Consider the following 13224-nt stretch of genomic DNA (forward strand, 5'->3'; position numbering starts at 1 on the left):
AATTCTGTCATTCTCTCTCATTCCCCTTCTGCTGTGCCAAACTTCATTTAAAACTCTTTGTTCTCTTTCAAATCTGACTCAACCCACTCATGCCAATGGTCTGTGGGCTACTTGTAGACTGGGACAGTGTCTCGATCTGTAGTCCTGGCCTCAACCACACTAAATGGAGAATGCTCTGTTCCCTAACAATTCACTGTAGTATTTCACTAATAGATCAGGAAACTTGAACGAACACTGAAAAAGTCGAGCAGCATCACTAGAAAAAGAGCCTGAAATAAAGAGTATATTTTTCCTGTACTGTTCTTAAATGCATGTCTTATTGCATTTCTAGAATGCTTTGTATTTTAAAGCCAACATCGTTATATCTGTTTTTCCCATTAGATTATCAAGAAGCTATCTGAGAGAGGAAGGGATACTGTTACTTTCTGGACTCAGGGAAACAGTGACTAACCCTTACAGTCCTATTCTGGATGGGTTTGACAGAGAGCAGGACCCAGATATCTGAATACAGAGCTTTTGTCACAGATTGCATCTGATAAATTATACCAACACTCTGGCCCAATGATAATCAACATGACATCGACAGTTCTCTCTTTTGGTCTTTCTAAGATTTAATCCTCTTATTAATCTCATGTGTTAGAAATGGATTTTATCCCCATTTTACAGATGTGTAAACTGAAATACCAAAAGATGAAATAACTTATCCAAAGTTAACTACATTTTCTCATAATGCATATCTTCTCCTGCTTGGGCTTCAGCTGATGGGATGTAGAACAAGATGTTTGAAAAATAAAAAGAGCAGTAACATCCACTGTTGCTATGTGACAGGTACTGTGGTAAGTAATATATTTACTAATCTGTTAAATATTCACATCAACCCTACAAAATACTATTTTCTTCATTATAGAAATAAGAAACCAGGCCCAAGACCCTAAGGCTAGAAAATGGCAGAGCTCATCTAAGCCAGACTCTGTCTTAACCCTAAAGTTTGTATCCCCTGCTGCACTTGAAAATCTTGATGTGTGCTCTGGACTAGCTGGGGGAATCACACATTCAGAGTCCTCCCACCTCACTCCAAGGTGCTCTCCACGCTGGATATGGGAAGGATAAGAACTGAGGCTCTGCCAAAGCTACTAATGCGGGGAAGCATCCAAAGGGTTGAAACAAAAGACAGACCTTCAAAATGCACTAACACGCACGCACATGCGTGCGCGCGCGCACACACACACACAATACTAATGATTCCACCACCACGATTGTTTTACATATTGCTCCTTTTCTTCTGCATGTCAAAATATTTTAGCCTGTAAAGACCTAGATGACAGGAATAACTGTGCACGTAACTTTTTTAGTTTTATGCTTAGTGGAGTATCAAATACAATCAAGAAGTAAAACCATGTTTTATGGGAGAAAGCTATACTAAAAACCTATTTGCCATTAATGTGACTAGAATAAATGTCAGCTTTTTAAATTACGTATTTTACATGTAAGGAAGGAAACTACATTTTACTTTCCCAAAAGCAATTTACCACTGGGGAAAAGGTCTTGGCATAATTTTGTTATTTTATTATGATAAAGGAGACTCTAATTACCTTGACAGAATCCAGTAAACTCTTAGGAAAAAATCGCTTTAAACCAACATCTTTTCTGAAATATAAAAAGAAGCGTATTAACAAATAACACCACCAAATCAATTAAAATGACAAACTTACAAGAACATAAAAGCACTGTAAATTATTTATCCTTCCATATATTATTTAGGAAGGAAACAAGTATAATAATGCTTTAATTTACCAGCATATTCACAGGAAGGATGGGACAAATCATTTTCTAGATATGTACAGGAAACATGAATACAAGTTGGTTTAAATAGAAATCCTTTTGGCTTTTCTTTTTTTACCCTTATTGTTGAAAACTCTTCTAAAATATTCCCTCTTTGTAAATTATAATGTATTAAAAACTATCCTTTTTCAGATATTGCTTGAAGCTTATAAACATCAGTTCCAACTGGGTAATACTGTATTTGTAGAGAAAATAGCTAGCCTGATTAGTAAATGATTCAGGATATACCTTAGAAGTTACAGAAATAAATCCCTTAGGTTTATCCTAAAAGTTGACTGTTTTTTAAAATAGACTTTTTTGATTAAGGGACTCATTCACTTATCTCAGTTTCACATTAGGAAAAAACAAACATAAATTTATGCCTAGGTAAAAAAGGTGAATTTATGGAAATGCTGGAAATCGCAGCAATGTTCTTTAAGTCAGGCAACAAAATTAAATTGATCATTATTATCAAGAACCTCAACGCTCTGGCAAGAAAATAGGCTGGAAAGAATAGCTGATTCTTTTCCTAGTACTTTGGTTACTAACTTACTCAGATGTTTTGGCCACTAGGTGTCACTCGTGTGCTAGTAATATGAAATAATGCCTCTGACGACATTAACGAATGTCAGGAGACACATAAAAGGATCAAGGAGAAAAGGGAAATACAGGTATCTTTTCAGACTCACATAATATATCACATATAATAAACTGAATATAAAGTATCAAGAAACAGGGATGACTTCTTCATCTGTAACTGTTAAGTTAGCTGGCGTTATAAACAAAATCAGAGACAACATGTGAGAGTTTATTTGGTTGATACTATATTCAAACATTTTAAATCCCTTATTCTATAATCTAACTGCTAGTATACCTAAGCCAATGAATTCCTCCTCTGCTAAATCCAAAACTGGTCTCAGTTCTCATTCTTTCTTATTCTGCTATTACGTTCATTACATCCTATAATTCTCTCTCAGCTTCTATGATATACTACTTTCTGGTTTTACCCATCAGTTAATTCATATAACTACTGGTTTTACATTTCTGTCTCTAGCCACTTTTGTTTGTAACTTCCCTTCCTTGCCTTTACAGAACCATCATTATCTATTTTGACAGTTGGATATGAAGAGGGAAAAGTATTCACACAAGTTCTTCCTTTTCATTTTGCCTCCTAAAAACACAGGGTCTTTGCATTTTAAGAATTTTTATGCCAATCACTACTGAAAAGTAGCAAAATTAGTACACAAAAGACACACTCTGGAATCTACAAGGCAGTATTCTTGAGCATTTCTGCCTCTATCTACATTTTCAAGCCACTATTCCATAACAGCAAGCACTTATTTTCGTATCAGAGTGTTTGTTTTTTTGAGACCGAGTCTTGCTTTGTCACCCAGGCTAGAGTGCAGTGGCCCAATCTCAGCTCACTGCAACCTCTGCCTCCCAGGCTTCGAGCGATTCTCGTGCCTCAGTCTCCCAAGTAGCTGGGATTACAGGCCTGCACTACCACGCCCAGCTATTTTTTGTATTTTTAGTAGAGATGGGGGCTCACCATGTTGGCCAGGCTGGTCTCGAACTCCTGACCTCAAGTGATCTGCCCGCCTCAGCCTCCCAAAGCGCTGGGATTACAGGCATGAGCCACTGTGCCCAGCCTCAGACAGTTCTTAATTTGAATCTTGGCTCTGCCATAGGATAGACTTGCTGTTAACACCTGCGAACCTCCGGTTACTTGTAAAGTGGGGATGTGAACTCCTACTACCATGCAGTGGTGCTGAGGTTGAAGTAAGACTGTTTATGAAGTTCCTGGAATGTGAAGGGGGCAGTTTCTGTTCTGCCTTAGAAGAATGCCTTAGAAAGCACTGCTGTCTGGACAGCTTCTGGTCCACATGCCCTGTGCCTCACTGTTTAATGCAGAGGGAGGCATGGCCTGACCTGAGGTTTGCTGGTGGACAGTAGAGGAGGTGAGAAGTGGTGAGATTCAGGGGCTATTGTGGACAAAGAGGCAACACGGATGAGTGACTGGACATGAGGTGTGAGGGAATGCTGAAGCTACGCACCAAGAACAGGCAGGTGGGTGGGCATTAACAGTTCTGTTTGAGACATGTGAGGGTCTAAAACAGACCCATGGGCAAGGTGTACATGCATGCCCTTCTTGTAGGGATTTCAAGAAGGCAACTGGCCATGTTTCAAGAAGGCAACATACACGTCAGTATTTGGTTGAGGCAAAGACCAGGGCAGGGAATATCCTCTCCCACACTGTGTAGCTGTCAACTGCTATTAGTCAACCCAGTTATACATCTATTTTTCTCAGGGCCAGGCATAACTAAAGAACTTACCATATTCATTGCAGTCACAAATAAGAAAATTAAAGATAAACCAAAAGTGTTGTACGATTCAAGAAAAACGAAAGGAAGCATATATTTTTTGAAAATAAAGACGAATACTAGGTATTGCTTTTACTTCAAAGGTGAAGACAACTCCATTAAAAAAAAAGGAAACCTGAAGGCTAATAATTAGCATATATACAGTTTAGGTTTTCTCAAACTTCTTTTGACTAATAATGAATTTGTAACATTTGTCCACGTTAGAACTTTTTTGATACCCGGCAGTTGAGAAAATAAAAATGAGGCTCAAGTACACAAGGTCATGGTAAAAATTCTGCAACACTGCCTTTAACACATTTTAATTTAATCTAGAAATCAAACTACTTTAGGTTTTGTGATAGAGGACTCTGAGCACACCTAAGGTACTATGTTCAAAGTTTTTAGGGAAAGCCTATTATAGATATCTAAATTTAAAGCCTTAGGAAACCAAACAGGGACTTGTAGGCTGTCCCATTTTTAATATGAGGTCGCCTCTCTCCAAGATCTGTGTGTTTGGGACTGGTTTACAATGTGCACTCTAATCAGCAGTAGTTTTGCCTCAAGTGGCATAAAAACCTTCTTTGAGCCCAAACTCTACACAACTGTCATGTATGTGAATAAAACAACAAATACAACTTACACATTATAAACAAAATATAATTACTAACCTTTATCATACAATAATTCCTTACTATATTAACTGTCAAAGGATATGTCCTAAATGCATTCAAACTCATGTAATAAAAAACTAACTCACATGAAGCTTTTAGAATACCGCCAAACCCCAATTCCCAAACCCAAGCATCAGTTCATTAGATTCCCACATCAGTTCAGAGAAACCTCTTGAGCCCATACACAGATGACAAGAAACTAATATTAGGTTAGAACTGTGTTGTCCAATATGCAACCACTAGTGATATGTAGCTATTTATACTTAAATTAGTTGAATTAAATTAAAAATTCTGTTCCCAACTGCAATGCTCATCACATTTCCAAGTGATAAGCAGTCCCATGTGGCTAGAGGCTACCAAACTAGGTGGGGCAGTCACAGAACAGTTCCATTGTCGCAGAAAGCTGCAATGGGTGGGGCTGGGCCAGAGCAATGAATCTAGGACTTCATGCACCCTCATTCTCTAGGGCTTGGTGCTGTGGGCCCAAAGGCTCCTCAGTAAGGGCAGGGATGGGTGAAATGCATGAGCACTGGGGATAGGTGCAGAGCTACCACAGGGACAACCACACAAGGTTCTTGCCTTGCTCAGAAAGACTGGGGAAAGAAGGTATAGAGGGATGAAGAAAGAGCTCTACCATGACAATGCAGAAGGCAGCAGATCTCACAGGAGACAGCTGTATGTTAAGAAGCCTTTCGTTGGGATTTGCTTGTATATACATAGCAGAGGGCTTCTAAGTATTACCTTTCCTACTTCTCTCTCAGGACTAACAAAAACGGTTTCTATGATCTATTCACTGAGATTCAAACCATTTAGATTTGAAGCTACAAAGAAAAGAGAGGCTGTATTCATTTACTTCCTCACTGAGACCGTATGACATACTAGGCACTATAACAGATCATGGGGTAGAAAAAAATCGCTAATATGTTTCCTTTTCTTAAGTGAGATAATTACATAAACAACTAACTACAACACAGTGTGAAAGGTACTATAAGACAAGAGTTTAAAACCAATACACTTAGCCATCGAGATTTAAGGGTTTTCTGGCCAATTTTAACCAGAACTCTCTTAGTGTTTAACTGACCTCTATCCTTTAAGTGAAAGATTTAGAGGTCTTCTTTCTCTTTTGCTAAACCTCAAAATCCCATTCAACACTCCACTGATTCCTGTTGCCATTTAGCATTTTTGGAAAATCCTTAGAGAGCTCTGCCCTCCCACATTCCTGCATGATGACTGTGCACCTCCTCATATTCCTCCTATCACACCACAGTGGCCATCCAGAATGGTTCAGGAAAAGAGGCTGTGTAGGAGGGCCCCTCCCCACCTGCACCAGCTGACTGCCATCAGCATTCCCCACTCACTGAGATGAATCTTCTAGGTGCCCATCTAGTCCCAGCCTGTGGCCTTATCCTGCACATGTGTATTCATATCCACAAATTCATAACACAGCTGGCTTTTAAGAAGCCCAGATGGGAATCAACTTTCTTTACATATTAAAAAGAAACTAAGCTTATTATAAGCAAATTCTTATGTCAAGGATAAATTTATTTCTCTTCTGGCAATATTTCTGAGAAGATTCTTGTCTGGTGACCCTGTTTAATATTTTGTGAACATAATCCCTCAAATCCTTAAAACCCAGGCAAAAATGCAGCCCAAACTAACTTCAAATATAACTTAAATAGGCATTTCCATGTAGTAACTCTATCTTACCCTTTCTCCAAAACTGTCAGAATTAAGTATATTTAATTTAGAAATAGTATGGTGGTACTTTCACCTCTAAATTATACTCAAGCTTCTTAACAGACAAATGTTAAAATTATCTAACTGCAACAGAGATTGCTGTTTCTTAATGACATTCTCCCCTTCATCCTGGGGATGAAGTTGTCTTTTGGCCAGGTAAAGTGCTGCCTTCCCCAGTCTCTTCTGTAGCAAGGTATGGCTATGTGACTATGTTTTCTCCTATGTCCCTCTAAGGGAAAGTATTAAACAGCAGGTTCATAAATAATGTCGTTATTATTTAATGTTGTTTCATTATAATGTTGATGAGAAAAAAAATTGACTCCCAGCTGGGCCACTATATGGAGTGTGCATGTTCTCCCTGTGTCTGTGTGGGGTTTCTATGGTTACTCCAGTTTCCTCCCACATCCCAAAGATGTGCATGTTAGGGGAACTGGTGTGTCTGAATTGTCCCAGGATGAGTGGGTATGGGGCGGGGGGAGTGAGTACTCCCTGTGACAAGAATGGCATCCTGTCCAGGGCTGGCTCCTGCCCTGCATCCTGAGCTGCTGGGATAGGGTCCGGCCACCCACGACCTTGAACTGGAATAACTGGGTAAATAATTATGTTTTTTTTTAATCAGACTTTTTAAAATGTATGCTTACATTTATTCCAATATTTAATATTAGAAGTGTTTTGGGTCTCTACTTAGAAGCTGGGGATGTTTTTGTGACCAGAAATATTCCACAAGAACTTAACTCTTGTTTATATCAATTAGCCCACGGTAAAACTGGTTTCACTTTATGTTGTTTCACTTATAGTTTCCAGGAACCTATTGATGTTAAGTGAAGACTTAACTGTATACACGTTTGTGTCCTTGAAAAGAAAGAGAAAGAGAATGCCCATCTCTTCCTCCTTCCTGGGGACTAGAATACATACGTGATGAGTAATGTTCAGCAGCCTCTTAGGCGATGAGGTGGCTATGGATTACAAAATGGTAAAATTAAAGTAGCCTGTAGCCCCAGTGACTGAGAAACACTGATTGTCTATCACTTGTTTTATATGAGAGAGAAATGAACTTCTGTCTCAGTGAGGCAACCATCAATTCCTGCCAAATCTACCAGCACCTCCTCCTTTGATATTTATTTTAAGTAGCTAAAGGATGCAATTGACTGCTGTTGATAAGAACTATGAAAACAAGTACAACGATAACTAAGCTCAGCTAATTTTAAACCACAAATTCATCCATTCTAGAAATACCTATGGAATATCTTATAGATATCAGATACTATATAATGTGTGGGGAATACATTCCCTGCACAATAGAATGCAAGTCACATTCTCCACAGTGAAGAGAAACAACTATACAAACCACCATAGCAAAATATACTAAATGCAAAGATGATTTAAAACAAATTTCTAAAAAGACAAACCACTTAAAAAGGAATCAAGCAGAAACGAAAAGTTAGATGGTTCATTTAAAATAATTTCACATTATAGTTCTCTAATTTGGGGAATAATTACTGGAAAATAAGAGTCTTCCTTCTCTAATGCCATATTGGAAATCCTAATTTTAACACTGTATTGGTTTGTCAATATCAGCAATGTACTTTTAAAGGCTAATGAAAAACATTTTTCTTAAAACATCTGACCTCCTTTGGTAGCTGCCTTCTCTCCTCCTCACCTCTTATTTACAAATGATGTAAATAAGTCTTGTCTGTTTTGCACTCCAGTTGTTCCCTGTTGTGTGAGCCCACAGGAAGTAACGTACCAGGGACAGGGGCTGGGGGACTTCACTGTCTTATACTTTTCCTTTGCCTACAAAAAAAAGTACTTTGGTTCTTCCTAGATTGGAAAGACATGAAAAGAAAGACTGATGAACTCTCTAGTTGGTTTAAAGTAAAAACCCTTAAGCTTCTAGATAGTATTTGTCACACTCTCAGAAACTGTGCCTTAGTGGTAGTAGTAGTACTAGTATAACTCAAAATAGTTATTTATGGCTGGGTGTGGTGACTCACACCTGTAATCCCAGCACTTTGGGAGGCCAATGCGGGTGGATCACTTGAGGTCAGGCATTCAAGACCAGCCTGGCCAACATGATGAAATCCCATCTCTACTAAAAATACAAAAATTAGCTGGGCGTGGTGGTGCACACCTGTAATCCCTGCTACTTGGGTGGCTGAGGCAGGAGAATCACTTACACCTGGGAGGTGGAGTTTACACTAGGCTGAGATCATGCCACTGCACTCTAGCCTGGGCAACAGAGTGACACTCTGTCTCAAACAAACAAACAAACAAAAACAAAAAAAAGTTATTTAGAAATACAGTAAAGCAGCCGGGCATGGTGGCTCACACCTGTAATCCAAGCACTTTAGAAGGCCGAGGTGGGCTGATCACCTGAGGTCAGGAGTTCAAAATCAGCCTGGCCAACATGGTAGAACCCCGTCTCTACTAAAAATACAAAAAAATTAGCCGGGCATGGTGGTGGGCACCTGTAATCCCAGCTACCTGGGAGACTGAGGCAGGAGAATCACTTGAACCCGGGAGGAGGAGGTTGCAGCAAGCTGAGGTCACGCCACTGCACTCTAGCCTGGGCAACAGAGCAAGGCTCCATCTCGAAAAAAAAAAAAAGTACAGTAAAGCTGAAAGGGCATTCTGCATTAGGCTGTAAAAACTGAGTCTGACTTTAAAATTCCTGCTGGAATCTAATAAATTATGTGGAACACTTCATGAGTTTTCTTATTACAAAGGAAAAAGAGAACCATGAAATGAACTAATAAGAAACAAGTAGTATTCTGCATTCATGTATAATTCCTTTCTGTACTGAAGAAATACAAATTTCTAAATGGCTCCAAGTTACTAGCCAAAACCAATAGGGAAAAGAAATGCCAATGCACTCCTTGAGAGAGCCGCTAGGGTTCCCTGTTGCTCCTGTGGTAGAACAGCCATGGTGTATGCATGCGAGTCCCTGCACATCCTCTCAGCCAGGCCACTCCTAAAGCACTGGCATCAGCCTTTACGATGGCCAAGTGCAATATTGTTAAGTATCTTTATTATATAAAATATAACTAGGTTAATAGTTATATTTTCTCTATTAAGCTATTATTGGGCCAGGTATGGTGACTCATACCTATCATCTCAGCACATTGGGAGGCCGCAGTGGGAAGACTGCTTGACCAGCATCTGTTAAGCTACCTTTCAAGAACAAGGGTGAAATTTTTAAAAAAGAGACAGATTTAAAAACAGAATTTTATCATTAAAAACTACATATTAAAAACTTCTAGGCTGGGCGTGGTGGCTCACGCTTGTAATCCCAGCACTTTGGGAGGCCGAGGCGGGGAGATCACGAGGTCAGGAGATCGAGACCAACCTGGCTAACACAGTGAAATCCCATCTCTACCAAAAAATACAAAAAATTAGCTGGGCATGGTGGCGGGCACCTGTATTCCCAGCTCCTCGGGAGGCTGAGGCAGGAGAATGGCGTGAACCCAGGAGGCGGAGCTTGCAGTGAGCCAAGATTGCACCACTGCACTCCAGCCTGGGCACAGAGCGAGACTCCATCTCAAAAAAAAAAAAAACAAAACAAAACTTATAAATAAAAGTAAAAGGGAAACTAATGTTGGAAACATAGATTGAGCTACAATGAAGAATGTTTAGGCAATAGGGTGATAAACATGCAGGTTTCTAGGACGCCCCCAGCGCGCGCACGCGCGCACACACACACACACACACACACACACACACACACACACACAGAAAGCACGACAGGCAGAAGGGAAACTGTTTTGGGGTTTCTGGACCGACGCTACCTGCAAGGTGGGGACGATGAACCCGGCACTTGGGCACTGAGGTTGGACCTGAGGGAGGCGGAAGTGGCATCATTTCCTGGCTCTTGTCAGAAGCCGCAGCAGTGTAAACGAAGCCCCCTGGAACTCAGCTTGCCGAGTCTAGGGCCACCAGCCTCTGATTCAAGCCACTTTGGTGGCCTGAGTGAGAGTCAGAGTAACAGCAGAGACACCCCAGTACCTCAAGGTTATTGTCAAATACCGAACAGAAAACAGCTATGCATAAAAACTTGAAGAAATAAACGGCACAAACACCACAGATGGGCATACCAGAGGTTACCAAGCATGAAGAAGATTACATCACATGAGATGGAATGTCTAGAAATGAAAAAATGTAAGTGGTAGAATGAAATAAACAATGAACAATGTATGGCATAAAGATACTACTTAAGAGAATTAAAGAATTAGAAGACAAATCCAAAGAAAAATCCCCCCCAAAAAAGAGAATCCAGAGAGAGAGATAGAAAATACAAAAAATGTAAGAGATAGCAAAGATCAGAAATACATCTGTTGATTATTAAAGAGATAGTGGCATATATTTTCCAGATGAAAAACATGAATCTACAGAATTGAGAAGTATGTCTTATTCCAACTGGATTTATAAAAAGAAATCAAAGCACAAGACATGAATAAAACTAGAAAAGATGAAAAGTAGGAAAAGGACCTTAAAAGAAAGAGCAACCATAGAAATGTCAACAGACATTTCTTGTCATAAAAGAATATCTTTACAGTGTTGAGAAAAAAACAACGAGCTGAACAATATATTTGGAATAAAAGGAAAAGCATACCAGAAGGGTGGTCTGAGATACAAAAATGGTTATTTTAAACAAGGTCTTCCTCTGTTGCCCAGGCTGGAGTACAGTGGCATGATCATAGCTCACTGCAGCCACAACAACCTGGGCTCAAGCAATCCTCCAGCCTCAGCCTCCCGACTAGGTGGGACCACAGCTGTGTGCCACCGTGCCTGGCTAATTTTTAAAATTATTTGTAGAGATGAGGTCTTGCTATGCTATACATGCTGGTCAAGCCATCTTCCCACCTTGGCCTCCCAGTGTGCTGGGATTATAGGTTGTGAGCCACTGCACCTGGCCCAATATAGGATGTTTAAGAAATAAAGTAATACACATGTAGGGAAAGCCAAAATAATAACTGTATAAAATAATAATAATGTCTAATATTTGAATTTTCAAGTTTGAAAAGATATAACTAAAATAACAGGAAAAAATGATGTGTAAGTTGGAAGAAGATGGGGAGAGTTAAGGTGTTTAAAGGTCCTTGCATTGTTTAAGAGAGGGTTAGATAAGTCTAAAATCTGGAGTTGGTTAATATAGAAGGTTAAATGTAAGGGTAACTAATGAAAGACTAGAGATGTTTATAAATTTCAACGTAATTACAGAAGAAAATGTGGAATAAGAATACCAACTAAGAAATACACAGCACATGCACTCACACACAGCTTATTTCTAGGACACTGGAAATAAATAATAAAAGCGAGTCCAATATATCACGCATCCTAAGAAATACAAATGTAGTAAATCTGTCAGTTCAAAGAAACACTTAGCAAACTGGATTTAAGAAATCCAACACTATGACATTTTTAAAAGACACACCTAAAAGTATAAGGACACAGAAAAGTTGAAAGTGAAGAAATGGAAAAGTATAAACCAGGTCAAGGCTAAGAAAAACAGATTTCAGAACAACAACAACAAACTATCAGGCACAGAGAAGATCACTACATAATGATGCAAGATTCAATTTACCAAGAAGGTATATTGTTTGTATGTTTAAATAAAAGCGCCTCAAAATATCAAGGAAAAATTAATAGACTTATAGGAAGAAATTGGCAAAGTCATTATCACAGATGGGTATGTTAACAAGCTTGATTAGGAAATGCATTTTTTGAATCACACTAAAACATTTATAAAAACCGATCACACAAAGCAAATACAACAAAATGTTAATAACTGTAGCATTCAGGTGATAGACACACAGATGCTCACTGAACAAGTCTATCAACTTATTTGTATTTTTGAAACTTTTTCATGATAAAACACTGGGGGAAAATGATCTTATTCTAGGGTCCACAAAACAAGTCTCCACAAAAGTCGAGAAGCTCTTATCACACAGACCATGCTATCTGAGCATAATGCCATTAAGCCAAAAGTTAATTTAAAAAGAAAATATTTTTAAAATCCACACATTTGAAAATGTAAAAACAGAAATGAATACACAAGAGTTTCAAAACAAACATTTAACAATTTTAAGTTCTGGAATGCCTTTTTAAAAATCGGATCTTAAAACTCAAAAACCAAAAGGAAAATACGATTTTACTACATTAATGAAAGACAAACTTCTGTATGATGAGAGCCACATACACATAGTTGAAAGAAAATGATGAGCTGGGAAAGAAAATAGAGAACTAACATTACAAGATAGTGTTAACATGACAAAGACTGCTTAAAATTAATAAAAAATAAACATATTAGAAAAGCTTATTTAAAATACAGTTAATTTACAAAAAAAACTTAAAAATGGCCATATATGTGAAGAGGTTTAATATCACCAGTAATCAAACTAATATAAAGCAAGTTATCATCTGTTGCCTATCATATATGCAAAAATGAACAAAAAATGGCACCATGCCTTACACTGTTATTAACCTGAACTGAATGTCCACTATTATGTGGCTGTTTAAATGTAGTATTATATACTCATTGGGTGGACTAGTATACTAATGTATATTTTTATTTAGTCACATGGAAAGATCTATTAAACATAAAGTTGAATAAAAACAGCAAGATGCATATAGGATCA

At 38.5% G+C, this 13224-nt stretch overlaps 1 protein-coding gene across 20 annotated transcripts in view; it reads right to left on the reverse strand.

The window, feature by feature from the left end:
* The window catches only part of PTK2 (protein tyrosine kinase 2), a 350940-nt gene that overhangs the window by 181584 nt on the left and 156132 nt on the right, over nt 1-13224 (reverse strand). For all 20 annotated transcript variants that reach the window (XM_058444064.1, XM_058444062.1, XM_058444063.1 and 17 more), the window contains one exon: nt 1593-1647. In XM_058444064.1, coding sequence (XP_058300047.1) covers nt 1593-1647 — 55 coding nt within the window. The remainder of the gene's footprint in view (nt 1-1592; nt 1648-13224) is intronic.

The sequence above is a fragment of the Hylobates moloch genome, unplaced genomic scaffold, assembly GCF_009828535.3.
Source record: "Hylobates moloch isolate HMO894 unplaced genomic scaffold, HMol_V3 SCAFFOLD_9, whole genome shotgun sequence".
Lineage (NCBI taxonomy): Eukaryota > Metazoa > Chordata > Mammalia > Primates > Hylobatidae > Hylobates > Hylobates moloch.